This window comes from Didymosphaeria variabile (genome assembly GCF_027946475.1).
Source record: "Didymosphaeria variabile strain IMI 356815 chromosome Unknown scaffold_3, whole genome shotgun sequence".
NCBI lineage: Eukaryota > Fungi > Ascomycota > Dothideomycetes > Pleosporales > Didymosphaeriaceae > Didymosphaeria > Didymosphaeria variabile.
In genome coordinates, this window is record NW_026611622.1 from 4,023,189 (window position 1) to 4,036,310 (window position 13,122).

The 13,122-nt window shown below is 52.1% G+C and overlaps 7 protein-coding genes across 7 annotated transcripts; 4 read left to right on the forward strand and 3 right to left on the reverse strand.

Annotated features, from left to right (window-relative positions):
- Positions 1 to 578: 578 nt before the first annotated feature.
- TIM9 (protein transporter tim9) lies at positions 579 to 963 on the forward strand (the record flags this gene model as incomplete). Its single annotated transcript, XM_056213442.1, has 3 exons — positions 579 to 586; positions 633 to 702; positions 766 to 963. The coding sequence occupies 3 exons, from the start codon at positions 579 to 581 to the stop codon at positions 961 to 963; spliced, it is 276 nt and encodes a 91-aa protein (XP_056073750.1).
- A 1,709-nt stretch (positions 964 to 2,672) lies between these two features.
- Positions 2,673 to 3,489, forward strand: N0V89_004661 (uncharacterized protein; the record flags this gene model as incomplete). The annotated part of the gene is made up of 2 exons (XM_056213443.1): positions 2,673 to 2,795; positions 2,848 to 3,489. The coding sequence occupies 2 exons, from the start codon at positions 2,673 to 2,675 to the stop codon at positions 3,487 to 3,489; spliced, it is 765 nt and encodes a 254-aa protein (XP_056073751.1).
- Positions 3,490 to 4,092: 603 nt separating this feature from the next.
- N0V89_004662 (uncharacterized protein) lies at positions 4,093 to 5,265 on the forward strand (the record flags this gene model as incomplete). Its single annotated transcript, XM_056213444.1, has 1 exon — positions 4,093 to 5,265. One exon carries the CDS (start codon positions 4,093 to 4,095, stop codon positions 5,263 to 5,265), a length of 1,173 nt encoding a protein of 390 aa, XP_056073752.1.
- A 470-nt stretch (positions 5,266 to 5,735) lies between these two features.
- On the forward strand, positions 5,736 to 6,633 carry N0V89_004663 (uncharacterized protein; the record flags this gene model as incomplete). The annotated part of the gene is made up of 2 exons (XM_056213445.1): positions 5,736 to 5,739; positions 5,762 to 6,633. 2 exons carry the CDS (start codon positions 5,736 to 5,738, stop codon positions 6,631 to 6,633), a joined length of 876 nt encoding a protein of 291 aa, XP_056073753.1.
- Positions 6,634 to 7,398: 765 nt separating this feature from the next.
- DOT1 (Nucleosomal histone H3-Lys79 methylase) lies at positions 7,399 to 9,114 on the reverse strand (the record flags this gene model as incomplete). Its single annotated transcript, XM_056213446.1, has 1 exon — positions 7,399 to 9,114. One exon carries the CDS (start codon positions 9,112 to 9,114, stop codon positions 7,399 to 7,401), a length of 1,716 nt encoding a protein of 571 aa, XP_056073754.1.
- A 586-nt stretch (positions 9,115 to 9,700) lies between these two features.
- On the reverse strand, positions 9,701 to 10,840 carry N0V89_004665 (uncharacterized protein; the record flags this gene model as incomplete). Its single annotated transcript, XM_056213447.1, has 2 exons — positions 9,701 to 10,055; positions 10,104 to 10,840. The coding sequence occupies 2 exons, from the start codon at positions 10,838 to 10,840 to the stop codon at positions 9,701 to 9,703; spliced, it is 1,092 nt and encodes a 363-aa protein (XP_056073755.1).
- An 851-nt stretch (positions 10,841 to 11,691) lies between these two features.
- On the reverse strand, positions 11,692 to 13,073 carry N0V89_004666 (uncharacterized protein; the record flags this gene model as incomplete). Its single annotated transcript, XM_056213448.1, has 3 exons — positions 11,692 to 12,278; positions 12,340 to 12,719; positions 12,793 to 13,073. 3 exons carry the CDS (start codon positions 13,071 to 13,073, stop codon positions 11,692 to 11,694), a joined length of 1,248 nt encoding a protein of 415 aa, XP_056073756.1.
- Positions 13,074 to 13,122: the final 49 nt, after the last annotated feature.

Genomic DNA, 13,122 nt, shown 5'->3' on the forward strand with positions numbered 1-13,122 from the left:
ATGGAGTATAGACGAATCTAATTAGATCTACGTGGGCAGTCTCGCTTGCTTGACCTTCACAGGTAAGGAGTGGCGCCTTGGCCAGCTGCTTCTGGGGTGGCTAGATTTCATTTGTTCACGACGAATGCTCAAGGAAGATCAAGACGTGACCATACATGATTACCGCCTACAGTACACAAGCGGACTTCCTCTCTCCCAGGATGTTTTGGGTCGAGCAGCTTTCTCGCCCAGTCGTGTCCGCTAGCATGTGCAAGGTAAAACGCGGGCGGCACGAATGGGGCCGTATCATGGCTTTTGAAGCCGGGCACCCGTGACGTAGGCTACCATGGAACTTGGCTTGAAATCTCACCAGCTACAAGGTACGGAAAACGTTCGTTAACGAGAAATAGCTGTGGAGCTTTCGGAGAGCTGTAAAGGCTAGCTCCGCAGGAGAGTGCAGCTTACGGCCCTAGCTCCTTCCTCAAAAAATTGGCTGGGGAAAGCTCCAAAGACACCTCCCGTCACTACGCGGTCGCAACTCACATAACCAACAACTTCCATCGACAACCAACTATTCATTTCGTCCCATCCACTGCACTATGGATTCGTACGTTGGACTCACCCAATCTCTGGACGCTGCTAATTGTGACTAGCCTCTCGTCCGCCGAGCAGCGCGAGCTGCAGAACCGCATGGAGAAGAAGCAAATGAAGGAATTCATGAACGTACGCCTTCCCCTTCTCTATTAAGATTTCCACCCACGGGATTGGTGCTGATGTTACTGCCAGATGTACTCCAACCTCGTGCAGCAATGTTTCGATAACTGCGTCAACGGCTTCGAGAGCAAGTCGCTCACCTCGCGGGAAGAAGGTTGCGTCATGAAATGCGTCGACAAGCACATGAAGGGTTCACAGCGCCTAGGCGACCGGTTCCAGGAGCAGAACGCTGCTATGGCACAAGGCCAACAAAGTGGCTTCGGGCGGTAATCGAAGTACGACGAGAACGGACTTTTGCATCGACGAACATGCGCTTTTTCGCTACGAAGGATTCGTAACTGCTGAAGCGACACCTACGGGGAGGCTAAGGCATCTGTTTGATACATTCCGGTTCGAGCTTTGCATGGGAATATATGAATGGGCTCACAACGAGAAAGGGACCATATGTACGAGTAAATAGTGGCTGGATCTGGGTCATTGGCGCAATGATATCCTCTCAATGCTTCGGTCATCATCGTCCATCGGAATTCTGGAGGACCAGACTTCTATAATTTCCTTTCTCTTTTCTGAGGCGATTTCAAGCACGTTCTCCTTGAAAGGTTTTCAGTGCCATCTATCCCGTCGGTGTACCTCTCCCACATTGTCTTGCAGTACTCTCACTTTTGCTAAGAGCGACTTGAAATGCTGAAAAACGTGTCGACACTCCCCATACGTTGCGAAGCCAAGGAGTTCGAGTCCATGATGCCGATTCTGCCGATTTCTGGGGTACGACGTGACGACCGATGATGAGCCGCGATGTTATTGAAGGGCTTTCTTGAATTACAACTCACACGAAACAACATGACACGCTTTTGTCTTCTACCTATGTCTCTGTACCAATGTTGGGTCGACACTAGAGCTGACATGCAACCTATCTGAGTGAATTGCGGAACTCCCACTTTCCAGCCACCTCATTACATGCACCCAGTCCGTGATCACAGGTCAAAGGCCGCTACTACAGTACAACACCAGGATCTTGACACCTCCTTTGATTAGCGTGACGTCACTGGCCGTTTCAATATTGTGGTGACGCCACACCTGTGGCGGTGCATGTCCACCTGAAGCAGGCACGATCTTGGCCGATGAGGTCGGCCAAGGGACCCAACAAACACATGCTTGTTTCCCTCGGGCAGACACGCAGCCGCTATATAATCCCCTCAGCCCTTTCACGTTACCTCCTCACATTCGACCATCTACCTCGCAAATAACAAACAGCCAACCTTACTACTTCACACTTTCAACCCACTACAAAACACCATGCCTCTTATGTGGACAAAGCACTTCGGCGGCCGCCACGGTGGTAAGTAACTGAAGCTTGTAAAGGATCGCAGGCTGTACTAAGCATACCTAGGCGGTGGTGTCGTGGTTGACAAGCACGGCGCGCGTCGTGCTCCTTTCCGCATCAGTTGCGGCCGCTTCTCTTGCTTCCGCTAAGGTTGCAATCACCTCTGACGACTCTACGACTTTGTATGTTCGAATACCATCAAGATCGCAGAACACAGTCTGACTTATTGTAGCCGGCGTTTGATTCTTCACTTTACCTATTGCATCCTAATACCCGAATTCGGCGAAGGCGTTCAGCAGACGAGGAGGCACGGTGACACAATGATACGATGACTTCAGGGCAGCATTGCACATTGGCACATACTTGAGGAGGACTATGGCTCGAGCTTTTGTCGCCAGCGCTGAGCTATAAGCACATGCAGGGTCCTATATGGTTCAATTGCAAGCCAATCAAATCAAGGTGCTCTCTCAACAGCTTTCTGCCCCAATGTTAAAGTTAGATTCAACGTCTACCCTATAATACAGTCTCAAAGATTCTGGTCGTTGATAGCTCTAGAGCTCAACGATTTAGTGTTGCGTGACGTCAGGCCAAACAGGTGACTCAGTGAGCACGCACTCGGCCCCACCCCCACCAAAAACTATACACCACATTTTCAATGGGAGAGTATCGTCAGTCAAGATACACAAAGATGCGATCAATCCTCATCATCCAGCCGAACTCGACCAAGTCGATGACCGACGCGCTCAAGCCGCTTGTCGAACTGCTCGGATTCAAAGATGTTCATCAACACCACTCACCGCAGCTCTGCAGCAACTAACGACAGCTAGTAGACCGCTCATGAGTACTTCACTGCCCCATCGGGACCGAAAAGCATCAATGACGAAGACGATGCCGCCGAGAGCGTCAAGCATTGCTTACCGGAGCTAGAGAAGGTGCTCAGCCAGCACGATGGCTTCCTCGTGGCGTGCTACTCCAAGCATCCTCTCGTGCCGATATTGAAGGAGCAGAAGGCTGTGAAGTCTGGTCGCAAAGCGGTCACCGGCATCTTCGAAGCGAGCGTGAGCACGAGTTTACAGATCATTCACCCAGATGAGAAATTTGGCATCGTGAGTACAGGCAAGGTCTGGGAGAAGATATTGTCAGAAGCTGTTGTGGACTTTCTGGGCACTGGATCGGACGCGGGCAAACGGTTCGCTGGTGTGGAGACCACGGGTTTAACTGCGACGGATTTGCATGACGCGCCGGTGGAGGAGGTGCGTAAACGGATGAAAGATGCGGTGAAGAGGCTCTTGAAGAAGGGCAAGGTCGGCGCAATCTGTCTCGGCTGTGCCGGCATGGCTGGTATGGATACAATGGTGAGAGAGGCTTGCGTGGAAGAGCTCGGCAAAGACGATGGAAATAGGGTTAGGATTGTAGATGGCGTTGTAGCTGGCGTAGCGTGGCTCGAAGGCGCTGTACGCTCAGGATTCTAGATGACATAGTCCTCGAAATGCCCGTAAAAACAAGGCAGCGAAACATGCAGTAGTATGGCCTAGTACGCAGCATTCGCAAAATCACAAGTGGAATGCAGCTTCTCCAATGCGCGAGCTTTCCTATCTAGTAATTCGCTGCCAAGTGTCGTCATCCCGTCTCAGAAAGTTAGCGTCCATCGACCTCAAAGCTGCCGCACCCCTCCGCAACCTCAGCCCTTCTACTCTGTACGGATGGTTACTACACTCGTGTTCTAATTCATCCATACTCTGTGTCGTACCGTGCAATCCATATCGCAAATCGCTACGAACCGCTGAGCCAGCAGATTAGTGGCGGTATCCAGATTGAGGACCATGGAAAGACTACCGAATGAACTACTCATATCAATCGCTTCATATCTGGATATCGAAGCGCCCTCTGTCACCAAATTCTCTCATGAACCGACAGTGAGATTGACTTACTCGGTCGAGACGCCGCTCAAAAATCTTTCACAAGTTTCGTGGCGATGGAGGAAGATCCTGTTACCTATCCTTTTCCGTTACTCAAGGCTTTCTCTGGATCCAGATCCGCAATGGGTACCAATCGATGCTAGAATTCTCGACAACATGCAAGGTCAGCTCACCAAGTTGAGCGCCCATGAGTTTCAAATATACACACGCATGATGAGCAAATTCAAAGCAACCGGCACGGGCTCTGCGTTCGACCAAGCATTCGATGACGTCCTAATCAATCTTTGTCGTGTAGAGGAAGACGACCATATCCTGAAGAACGTACCGCATATCCTGTGGTTTCCGCATCTTACTAAGAGCTTTGCCGGCTTCCTGCGATTTATGCGGCAGTATGACCTCAAGAAATACATTAGAAACATCGTGGTCCACACAGATAAGGAATACCAGCTTCGGCACGTATCCACGGCAGATGCACCTTTAGCTCGTGCTGTGCACGAAATATGGGACCAAGTATTCTCTAACCTGGACCCAATTCGCGTTGTGGTAGCTGCACCGCCGAGTTCGCTCTCCGCACTTCTCGACGCACATATGCTCAGTTCTGACACGTGGGCTTTCGACATGAAGATGCACTACATCGAATTCTCCCAAAAAGACCCACACCGTACCGCACATCGGAATCACGGATGCCGACCTTGGGACAACGCGCTCGTCCATCGCAAGCCTTGGACGCATCTAGGCTACAATGAAGGCTCCTCGATCGCAGCCTACAGCACATATGAGTATCATCTTAAACAATCACCGAAGATGCTTTACCTGACCCTCCTCCGCCTGGCGAAAGAAGTTCAAGATTGCTGTAACATTACGAGCTTCTCCTTTATTGGTGTGTTCCCGTTCAGCACAAACATGAACACGGTTATCCGCGCCCTGCAGAAAATACCAATGCTACGCGAGATCCAAGTCCAACTCGCACCAGGTCCGGAGAATGATCTCCTTGATACACCCAAGAAGCTGGGAAGGGCACAGGCCTCGGACCTATGGTTGGAGTGGAACGGGTGTTATAGTGGCATGGCTGGACTGCTGGGTACACAAGAGCTTAGTGATGGAGCGAGGTTCGTGAGCAAGGACTGTGGGGAGACAGAGGTAGCTAAAGAAGTGGAAGAGTACATCGAGTCATTGCAAGAGAGAGGTCAAGGATGGCGTAAAGACGGAAACGAGGTGTGGATAAGGGATTCGAGTCTCGATCGAGAGGTGACGCCTGATGAGAACCTAGGAGATGTAGGGTCTGCTTTGCATCAATTGATGTTGGCCGCTGCCCACGAGCTATTGTAGCGACGCTGTTTGTCAGCGACAGGTATGTTCAGACTTAAAGTGCTCACGCACTGTTCTTGGGTCAGTACTATACAGAAAGATAGCACTATTGCTTCAATGCTCGAAAAAACTTCCGATGGTACGAAGGGCTTCAATGTATCGGTTCACATGTCTGATCCGCGCGTAGGCTTGCTGCAGATTTGGTTTTTTCGAAGTCTCTGAGCTAATCCATCGGCCAACTGCGGCTACAGCACGTTAACAAACACTCTGGAATACTCAGCTTGCCTGATCAACTCTTATGTATTGTCAAAGCTCCCAGCTTGGGCATTTTGGAGCTTCATTGCCCTCCATGTGGGGTCGCTATTTTGCCGCCAACGAAGCGTTCTTGAGAAGACCCGGTTCAATATAGATCAATTACGGCACTTTACCACATCAAATCGGGTTGAGCGATCCTTTGGGGTGTTCTTGAAATACTGACATATATCATTACCATGAGTAATCTCAAGTTTCAGAACAGCCAGATCAACCCTCGAAAAGTGCACATCAAACCAGACAATGGTTCCTTCAATCAAAAACTATCTCCTCATCGGCTTCCTAGCATCTGCTTCCAGCGCGGCTCCACTTGCTCAAGCAGCATGCGATCGCACTATCCTTACCCAAGCCGCAGACGCCTACATCGCAGCCCAAACAGCGGGTTCTCTCACCCCACTGCAGCCCATGCTGGCCACTCCATGGCTCTACACCGAAAACAACAAGAACATTTCCACCACATCTAGCGTCCTCTCAAAAAAGCTCACCATCGATCACCGCCGCACAAACTACGACCTCGTCACCTGCGCCACCTACACCGAGCTCATCGCCGCCACCGGCCCTTACGTTATCGGCACGCAAATCCGCCACGGCGCAGACGGCAAAGTCTCCAGCATCGACACCATCGCCAGCACAACCGGCTCGTGGCTCTTCAACGCGACAAAGACGCTCGAGTACGTGAAGGCCGAGGACCCGGGGTGGACGCCGCTTCCAGCGTCGGCGCAGTCGAGCAGAGAAGTCATACAAGCTGCGGGAGATGCCTACCTCGATATGTGGAGCGATGCGCATGCACATGAGAAGGTGCCGTGGGGGACGCCGTGCGTGAGGCTTGAGGGCAGCGCGTATACGGGGAAGGGAATGGCGAATGATAGCTGTCAGCCTGGGATTCCGAGTAATCATAATCAGGCGCCGAATACGAGGAGGAGGTATGTTATTGATGAGGAGATGGGGAGTGTGAGCGTCTTTTGTGTGTGGGAGCATATGGTGAGTTTGTGTTTCTTTTTGCTGTTTTGGATGATTGGACGCGCTGAGGTCGTGTTGCCGTTTGGTCTTCAGATGGGATTCGAATCTTGTGACTAACGGTGATAGATGAATGCGGCTGATTCACATGAGTTCCGACTTGAGAGTGGGAAGTTACGGTATGTACACACGATGACCGAGTGTGGTGGGAAGACTTGTAAGCTATAAAGGAACGTAAAGCTTGGTACGCGAGATGATTTTGTCTTGTTATGTAGAAGAAGTGCGGTGGACAAGGAGTGTTGAAGACGGCGCATAGTCCATGAAGTCGACACAGAAATCTTGAAGACGAACAAAACAGCAGGACAGCAGTGATGATGTGTCTTATGTCCATTCTTACAACAACTATGTATGTATGCACCCAGGGTATTGATACACCATTTCTCCTCAGAGGCCAATCCCAACCCAACAAGCCCACCTAATATGCTGGACTACGCTTCGCAATCGCAAAACGACCGAGGTCCAGATGAAGTATGCAACAGAATGAAGCGCCCAAGATGCCATCTGGATATCAATGCGCTAAGCACCACCATCCAAGAAATTGTCCCTGCGATATATACACCAATGAGGAGCAAAAAGCATACCTGCAGTGGGTCCGACGTTGCACAGAGCAGGATCGTCCTCGAACCATAGTTTCAACTGGCTGACCAAGCTCAAGCTCAACTTCTTCTCGGCCGCAGCGCCCTGTTCCATAAGTTCGTCCAGGGTCTCCGGACGTCGCTTCCTCGTGCCCCTCATCAACCTTTTTCTCTTCTGTAGCTTTGGTGGGAAACATCGCGCCTTCTTCATGATGTAGTACTCGTAATTGCAATCTAGGAAAGCAGTGTCTTAGCGTACTTTCGTCATGATGAAGTACTCAACGCTCTCACTCGCCCAGCTGACACTACCCGTGCCTGAGTCGTACCGCTCCTCGTCGAACAGATTGGCGATGCTATTCTCGTTCCGCACGCCTTGCTTGTTGCCGCCTCCGCCGAAGCTCGCCAAGCTCACAACTTTGCAGCCAAGCCTCAGATCAAGGAATTTGTCAAGGAGTTGGTTGTTCAGCTTCGACGGGAAGACTTTGTTGTTGACAAGTACCACGTCCACGCGGCGCAGCAAATCGTCGATTTGCGGTGATTCGAGGAAATCGCCGTGGAGCAAAGTAATGGGGCCAAGGTTGATGTTCCAGAGTTTGGAGCGGAGGCGCAATTCATTGGCCTGGTCAGTCGCATACTCAGCGGGCGTGTCCATGATCTCGATGCCGTGGGACTCGGCGCCCGTCTGCAATGCAGACTGCAGCACCACATTGCCAACACCAGAGCCGAGATCGACGAAAACAGAACGAGAGTTGAGCCCGGTCTGTTGGAAGATAGCATGTACGAATGGCGGGAGGAGTTCGCCGTATGTAGTCTCCTTTCCTTTTACCCGTTTGAGAAGGTAAGCATACGGGGAGACGGTGCGCCAGTAGACCTGTGCCAGGATGCATTTGACAAGTCCCAGAGGTATCGCATGCTTAGAGTCAAGAACACTGGCTATGGTCCCGTCGTCGACTTTCTTCTTGATCGTCGCATTGAACTTTTCCACGATACGGCTGAACTCCTCAGGCTGTTTCTTGAAGGCGGCACGCTTGAGCAGGCGGACAGTCCCATCGGCTTCGGAAGACAGCTCGGTGGACAGGTCGGCAGGTAGATAGTGCTGCACGATCTCCTCGATCGCGTAGTATATATCCTCGAGAGGGTTGAAGTTGCTAGCGTCCTTCGGCAAAGACAATTGGAAACGTTCAGGTGCCGAGGGGCTGGGATATTGCAGATGTACCACGGGTGGCTCATCTGTACCTGGGAAGGCGGGCTTGTAGTCCGTTGCAAATCGTCTACAGATGCCCCGACCATGGATCATTGCGGCCTCGCTGCTCCTTTTTCCTTTCGCCGGCGCGGCGCCCTTCTCTCGCTTTGTTTCCGATGCTTGTTCGGGCTTCATGGGTGTATCAATCTCCTGCTTTATGCATGTGCCGTTCTCCTGCTTTGCCGACACGCCATTTTCCTGCTTCACGGACACGCCATTCTCCTGCTTGATCGAGGTCCCATTCTCTTGCTTTACTGGCGCACCATTCTCCCGCTTTATCGATGTGTTGCCATCTACTTGCGCGCCTCTAGGCTCTGGTGACGGTAATCGTATGCGCCGGTTGTGGTCGGGCTCCAGGCACCGATTGATGCCCGTGGGCTCCATGCTACTGCTCATCTTCTGTCGCTTCCGCCCGTCCGCCGAGGAGTCATCGTCGCTGCTGTCGTCGTCGCTACTCAGCGGCGTATATGTCTCGACCTTGCGCTTGCGCACACTCTTGACCGTCACCGACTTGCGCCCATTGCTCGCGCTCGCGTGCGCTGTCGTCGCCTTGGTCCGCGGCGGGGACGATAATTTATACCGGTTTACGGGGGCCGCCGCCGTCGCACCACTTCTCCCGATCGCGTGGCCGTTGGATTGCGCGGGTTTAGCGGGGTTGGGCGCCTTCCTGACAGGCACGGCTACGGTGCGCGTCTTGACCTTGGGAGGCTTCACGCCGAACATGACCGCGGAGGAATACGGAAAGAATGCGTGGGAGTGAGTCGTGTGAGCATACGGGGCGCGGGTCCGTGATGCGTGATGCGTGATGCGGATGCGCGCTGCTGCAGGGTCCCGTAGGAAAAGAGCGGCTTGGGTAAGAAATGCAGGAGCGAAGGAGGGGTGGTGGAGGAAAGTAGGCAGTCGCGGCCGGCCTCCGATCAGCCACGAGAAGTCCACGTAAAATGTGACCTTCGATCTCGGTTTCCTACAGGCTACGCGTTCGAACGCCACTGCACATGCAGGGATCTCTAGGGTGCAGCCTATTTAAGCTTGGCGTGTGGCTGACATTCACTGGCGTGCAAATCTCGCTAGTCAGACCACCAACCTTCGAGAAGGGCCGGGGCCCGGGTGTTTCACATCACGTGCGCAAACATTCCTTCATCATGTCTCATCGTTGTGAAGGTCAGACAAAACAAGGCCAAGAAGAATTCAGGGAGAAACACACGAATATCCTCAAAGTCTCTGCGTATGCTGAACGTCCGCTACCGGGTTTAACGTACATACAGATACAGTCTAAGAAACTAGCTCAGTACCAGTGAGCTGGTCAGCATTATCTATCCTTTAACTTCTGCTCTTCTTTTATTTTATCGTCCTTTTCCCACCGCACTGCATCCAGCACGATCTCCTTAATACTATCATACGCGGTCTTCCACTCCGTTCCGAAAATCGTGTCACTCTTGCTCGTATCGATCTTCGCCAGTTTGGCCCGCCTGCTTTCGTATCCCTCTTCATCGACCTGCACGTCAGGCAGCCTATCAGCTACCTCCGGATACTCTTTCTTCATCCTCGCGACAACGCTTCGTAGATTCACCCCCTCGTGAGAAGCGAGAAGGTATCTATGATTCCCAGGCACTTTCTCCTGCTCCAGTGCCAGCACGTGCGCGCGTGCTACATCATCTGTATCCCTACACGATATCAGCACACACTCCTTACATCACACTTCCTGTACTCACAAGAACATAGGGAACGTAGCATCCATATCCTCTGCCGTCCTACTCACAAGCAAAGCGCGGCCTATACTCCCAATCCCACCGGGCCCAGCACTAGGTTTATATCCAACCTGCGGACTCCTCCCCGTAATCATCGGCGGCAACAACATCACAATGTCAAATTTTGTACCTTCTTTACCACCGTTCTCCTCGTACCATGCCCACGTCTTCCTCTCAGCATTTGTCTTCGAGTACATGTATGCGTTTCGCCAAGGTCCGTCCTTCGCTTCTTCGAAGGTCATGCTATTGTACGACACATCAGTGATAGTTGCCGATGGGTCAAAGAGGTTGTAGGGGCCCAAAGCCTGTAGAAGTGTGCCGCAGATGATGACGCGTCTTACGGCGGGAGACTTCCGGGCTGCTGTGAGGATGGAGTGGTCGATGGTCCACGTCGGGTCGATCATGTCTTTGACCCAATCGCTGTCGCTCCCGACAGGAGTAGCGCAGTGGATGACTGTGGTTGCGGAAGCTGCTGCGGCGTCGAAGGCCTCTGGGATGGTCATGTCTGGAATGGACGTGAACGTAAGGCGGCCTGTGGAGATCTCTGACGGAAACCTTTCCCGGAAGAGCGGGATTTGCTTCGTAGCATTTCGCAGGACGATGTTTACATTGTGTGGTGTGGTTTGAAGAAGGTGTTCGAGGATCACGGCACCGACGTTGCCAGTTGCACCTGTGAGTAGGACGGCCTCTTTTTGAGTCATGGTGTTATAGCGTAGCTGGAATCACTCATGGGTAAAGTCGTGATCAGCTTTCGAAGCTTGTTGATGGTGATTGCGCACCCCTTCAACACCTTTTTGTACTTGGATTGTCTCGCACGCCCACTCCGCTCGCTCTTTCGCTCTTTGGCTTATTCAACGTCCCACACACATGGACTATGAATCTCGCATGAATATACTCGATTACTCAAGTATACCTACCGTGATCGTCCTTTACATTGGCGGCAATGGCCGTCCTCTTTCGTAATTGTGGCTAGCGCGGTGTTTACTAACGCTTACCCTACGAAGGTCAGTAGCAAAGGTTCACTAATCGGCATACCTGAAGCGCTGGTAACCAGAGAAGATGACAAGCCAGTGTTCAGGTACTGAGGAAGCCAGATAATATCGTGCAACCTTGTAATTCTTGAACAGAGGGCGCGCGTGGGGTGTGGGGCAGCTGCCTGCGGGATTGTGGTGGGGTACGTCGTACGAAGTATTGCAGGGAGAACGAATCAAAAGCAAATGTTCAATTGTATCGTTAATGTTTGCTTTACCTCATGAAACCATAGAAAGCAAGGGTAAAATAAATGGCACAAGACCAGAGGGCGCCTAAGACAGCATGAAGCTCAAGGCTAGCATCAAAATCTGCGTCCCTTTATGAAAGCATAACACCAGCTAGCCGCGTCCCCCTTTTCAGCTAACGATAGAGAAAGAGGTAAAGAACGGAGAGACCGACGCATCCAGAGGCAATAACCCCAGCATTAAGGTCTTCCTATCAGTCCAGAAAAAGATAACCAAGATCAGCGAGCGCGTCCAGAGGAAGAGGTTGCGAGCGCAATGGCCGAATCGTTGAAGGCTCACGCAGCTTCCTGTCCAGTCGCCTGGTCTCGAAGAAAGATTGCGTAGTCAATTTCCTCGGCACGGTTCACGATATCTTCCTCTTCTTGTAAAAAGTTTCTGTCGCATTCCTCGTCGTCTGTCCCTTCGGCGTCCACATCTGAGTCCTCTTGGTCCGATACGTCCGTCATGTCGATATCGTCATCCTCGTCAGACTCATCCGCGTCAGATTCGTCCGACAGCTCACCTGGATGGATCCTCGGTCGTGCGTTGCAAAGCCGCTCACGGTCATGCGGGCACATGTTGGCATTGTCCATAGCCGAGTCGTTAACCCAGAAGTTCAGGCAGTGACCGTGGAACAAATGACCGGTCGAGCACCGTGAAACGACAAGCTCACGATGGTTGTCGGCGAATTCGTTCATGCAGATGAGGCACGTGCCTTGAGCGGGGTATGGGCCTTGATACGGAAGGCTGAATGCATTCATTGGTACCGGCTCACCAGTTGACTTGTACTCTGTGGGTGTGGGATCTGGTTCGAGTTGTACGGGACCGTGAACATCTGCTGGACCGTAGACCCAGTATGGATATGTCCATTTGCCTTCACGAGCTGCGTACGGCGTGTCAGTAACTGGCCGAGCCGCACTGTGCGAGATCTATGGTCGACTTACCACACATCCAACCCCATCGCACAAGAAGGAGTTCTTCGTGGGGTTGATCTTCCTCATCGACCCCGCCCAATCCTTGCATCTCCTTGATCGCGTTGTCCAGCATGGTGCCGAAGATTTCTTCCTTTGCCATGACTTTTACCTCGACCTGCTCATCCGTGAGAGGGACTGCTGGGCGGGACAAATGCTTCACCTCGACCTCTTCATGTATCATGTCAAAGAAGCTGAGCAGCTCCTCTGGCTTGATCCATGAAACAGCCTTTTTCGGTGGTGGGATCTCCCACTCATCGCTTGGACGACAGTACCGCTCTTTGAGAGCTGACGTGAGTAGGTGTGACTGACTCTGCGGAAATTTGTCATGATTGTCGGTCAAGTGAAGGGTTCTACGTGTTGGGACGCGGATTAGCAGCCGCACTAAGGTAGGCTTTCATACTACAAGACGGACACGGTACTTACAGGCAAAGGATCACATCGTGAACACAGCCCGCCAGCCAGCCCATATCGAAATCTTCTCCTTCTACACGCCTGAGCGCACGAATCAGGCTCGGAAATGTCTTTTTGAAGCACTGAAGATCGCTTTCGAATCCAGGAAGGGTACTAGGAGGGATCGGATCATAGACATCCATATCGTCTTCGCTGTCATCGCTGGCATCGCTGTCGGAGTCTGAGAGCCTATCAGGACAGGTCTCCTGCAAGCATTCAGACTTGGTTTTGAGGCAAGAGGAACAGGTGGCCATGCTGGATAGCTGAGATCGTGTAGCTTAGAAATGCGCAAGCAGAAGTTGT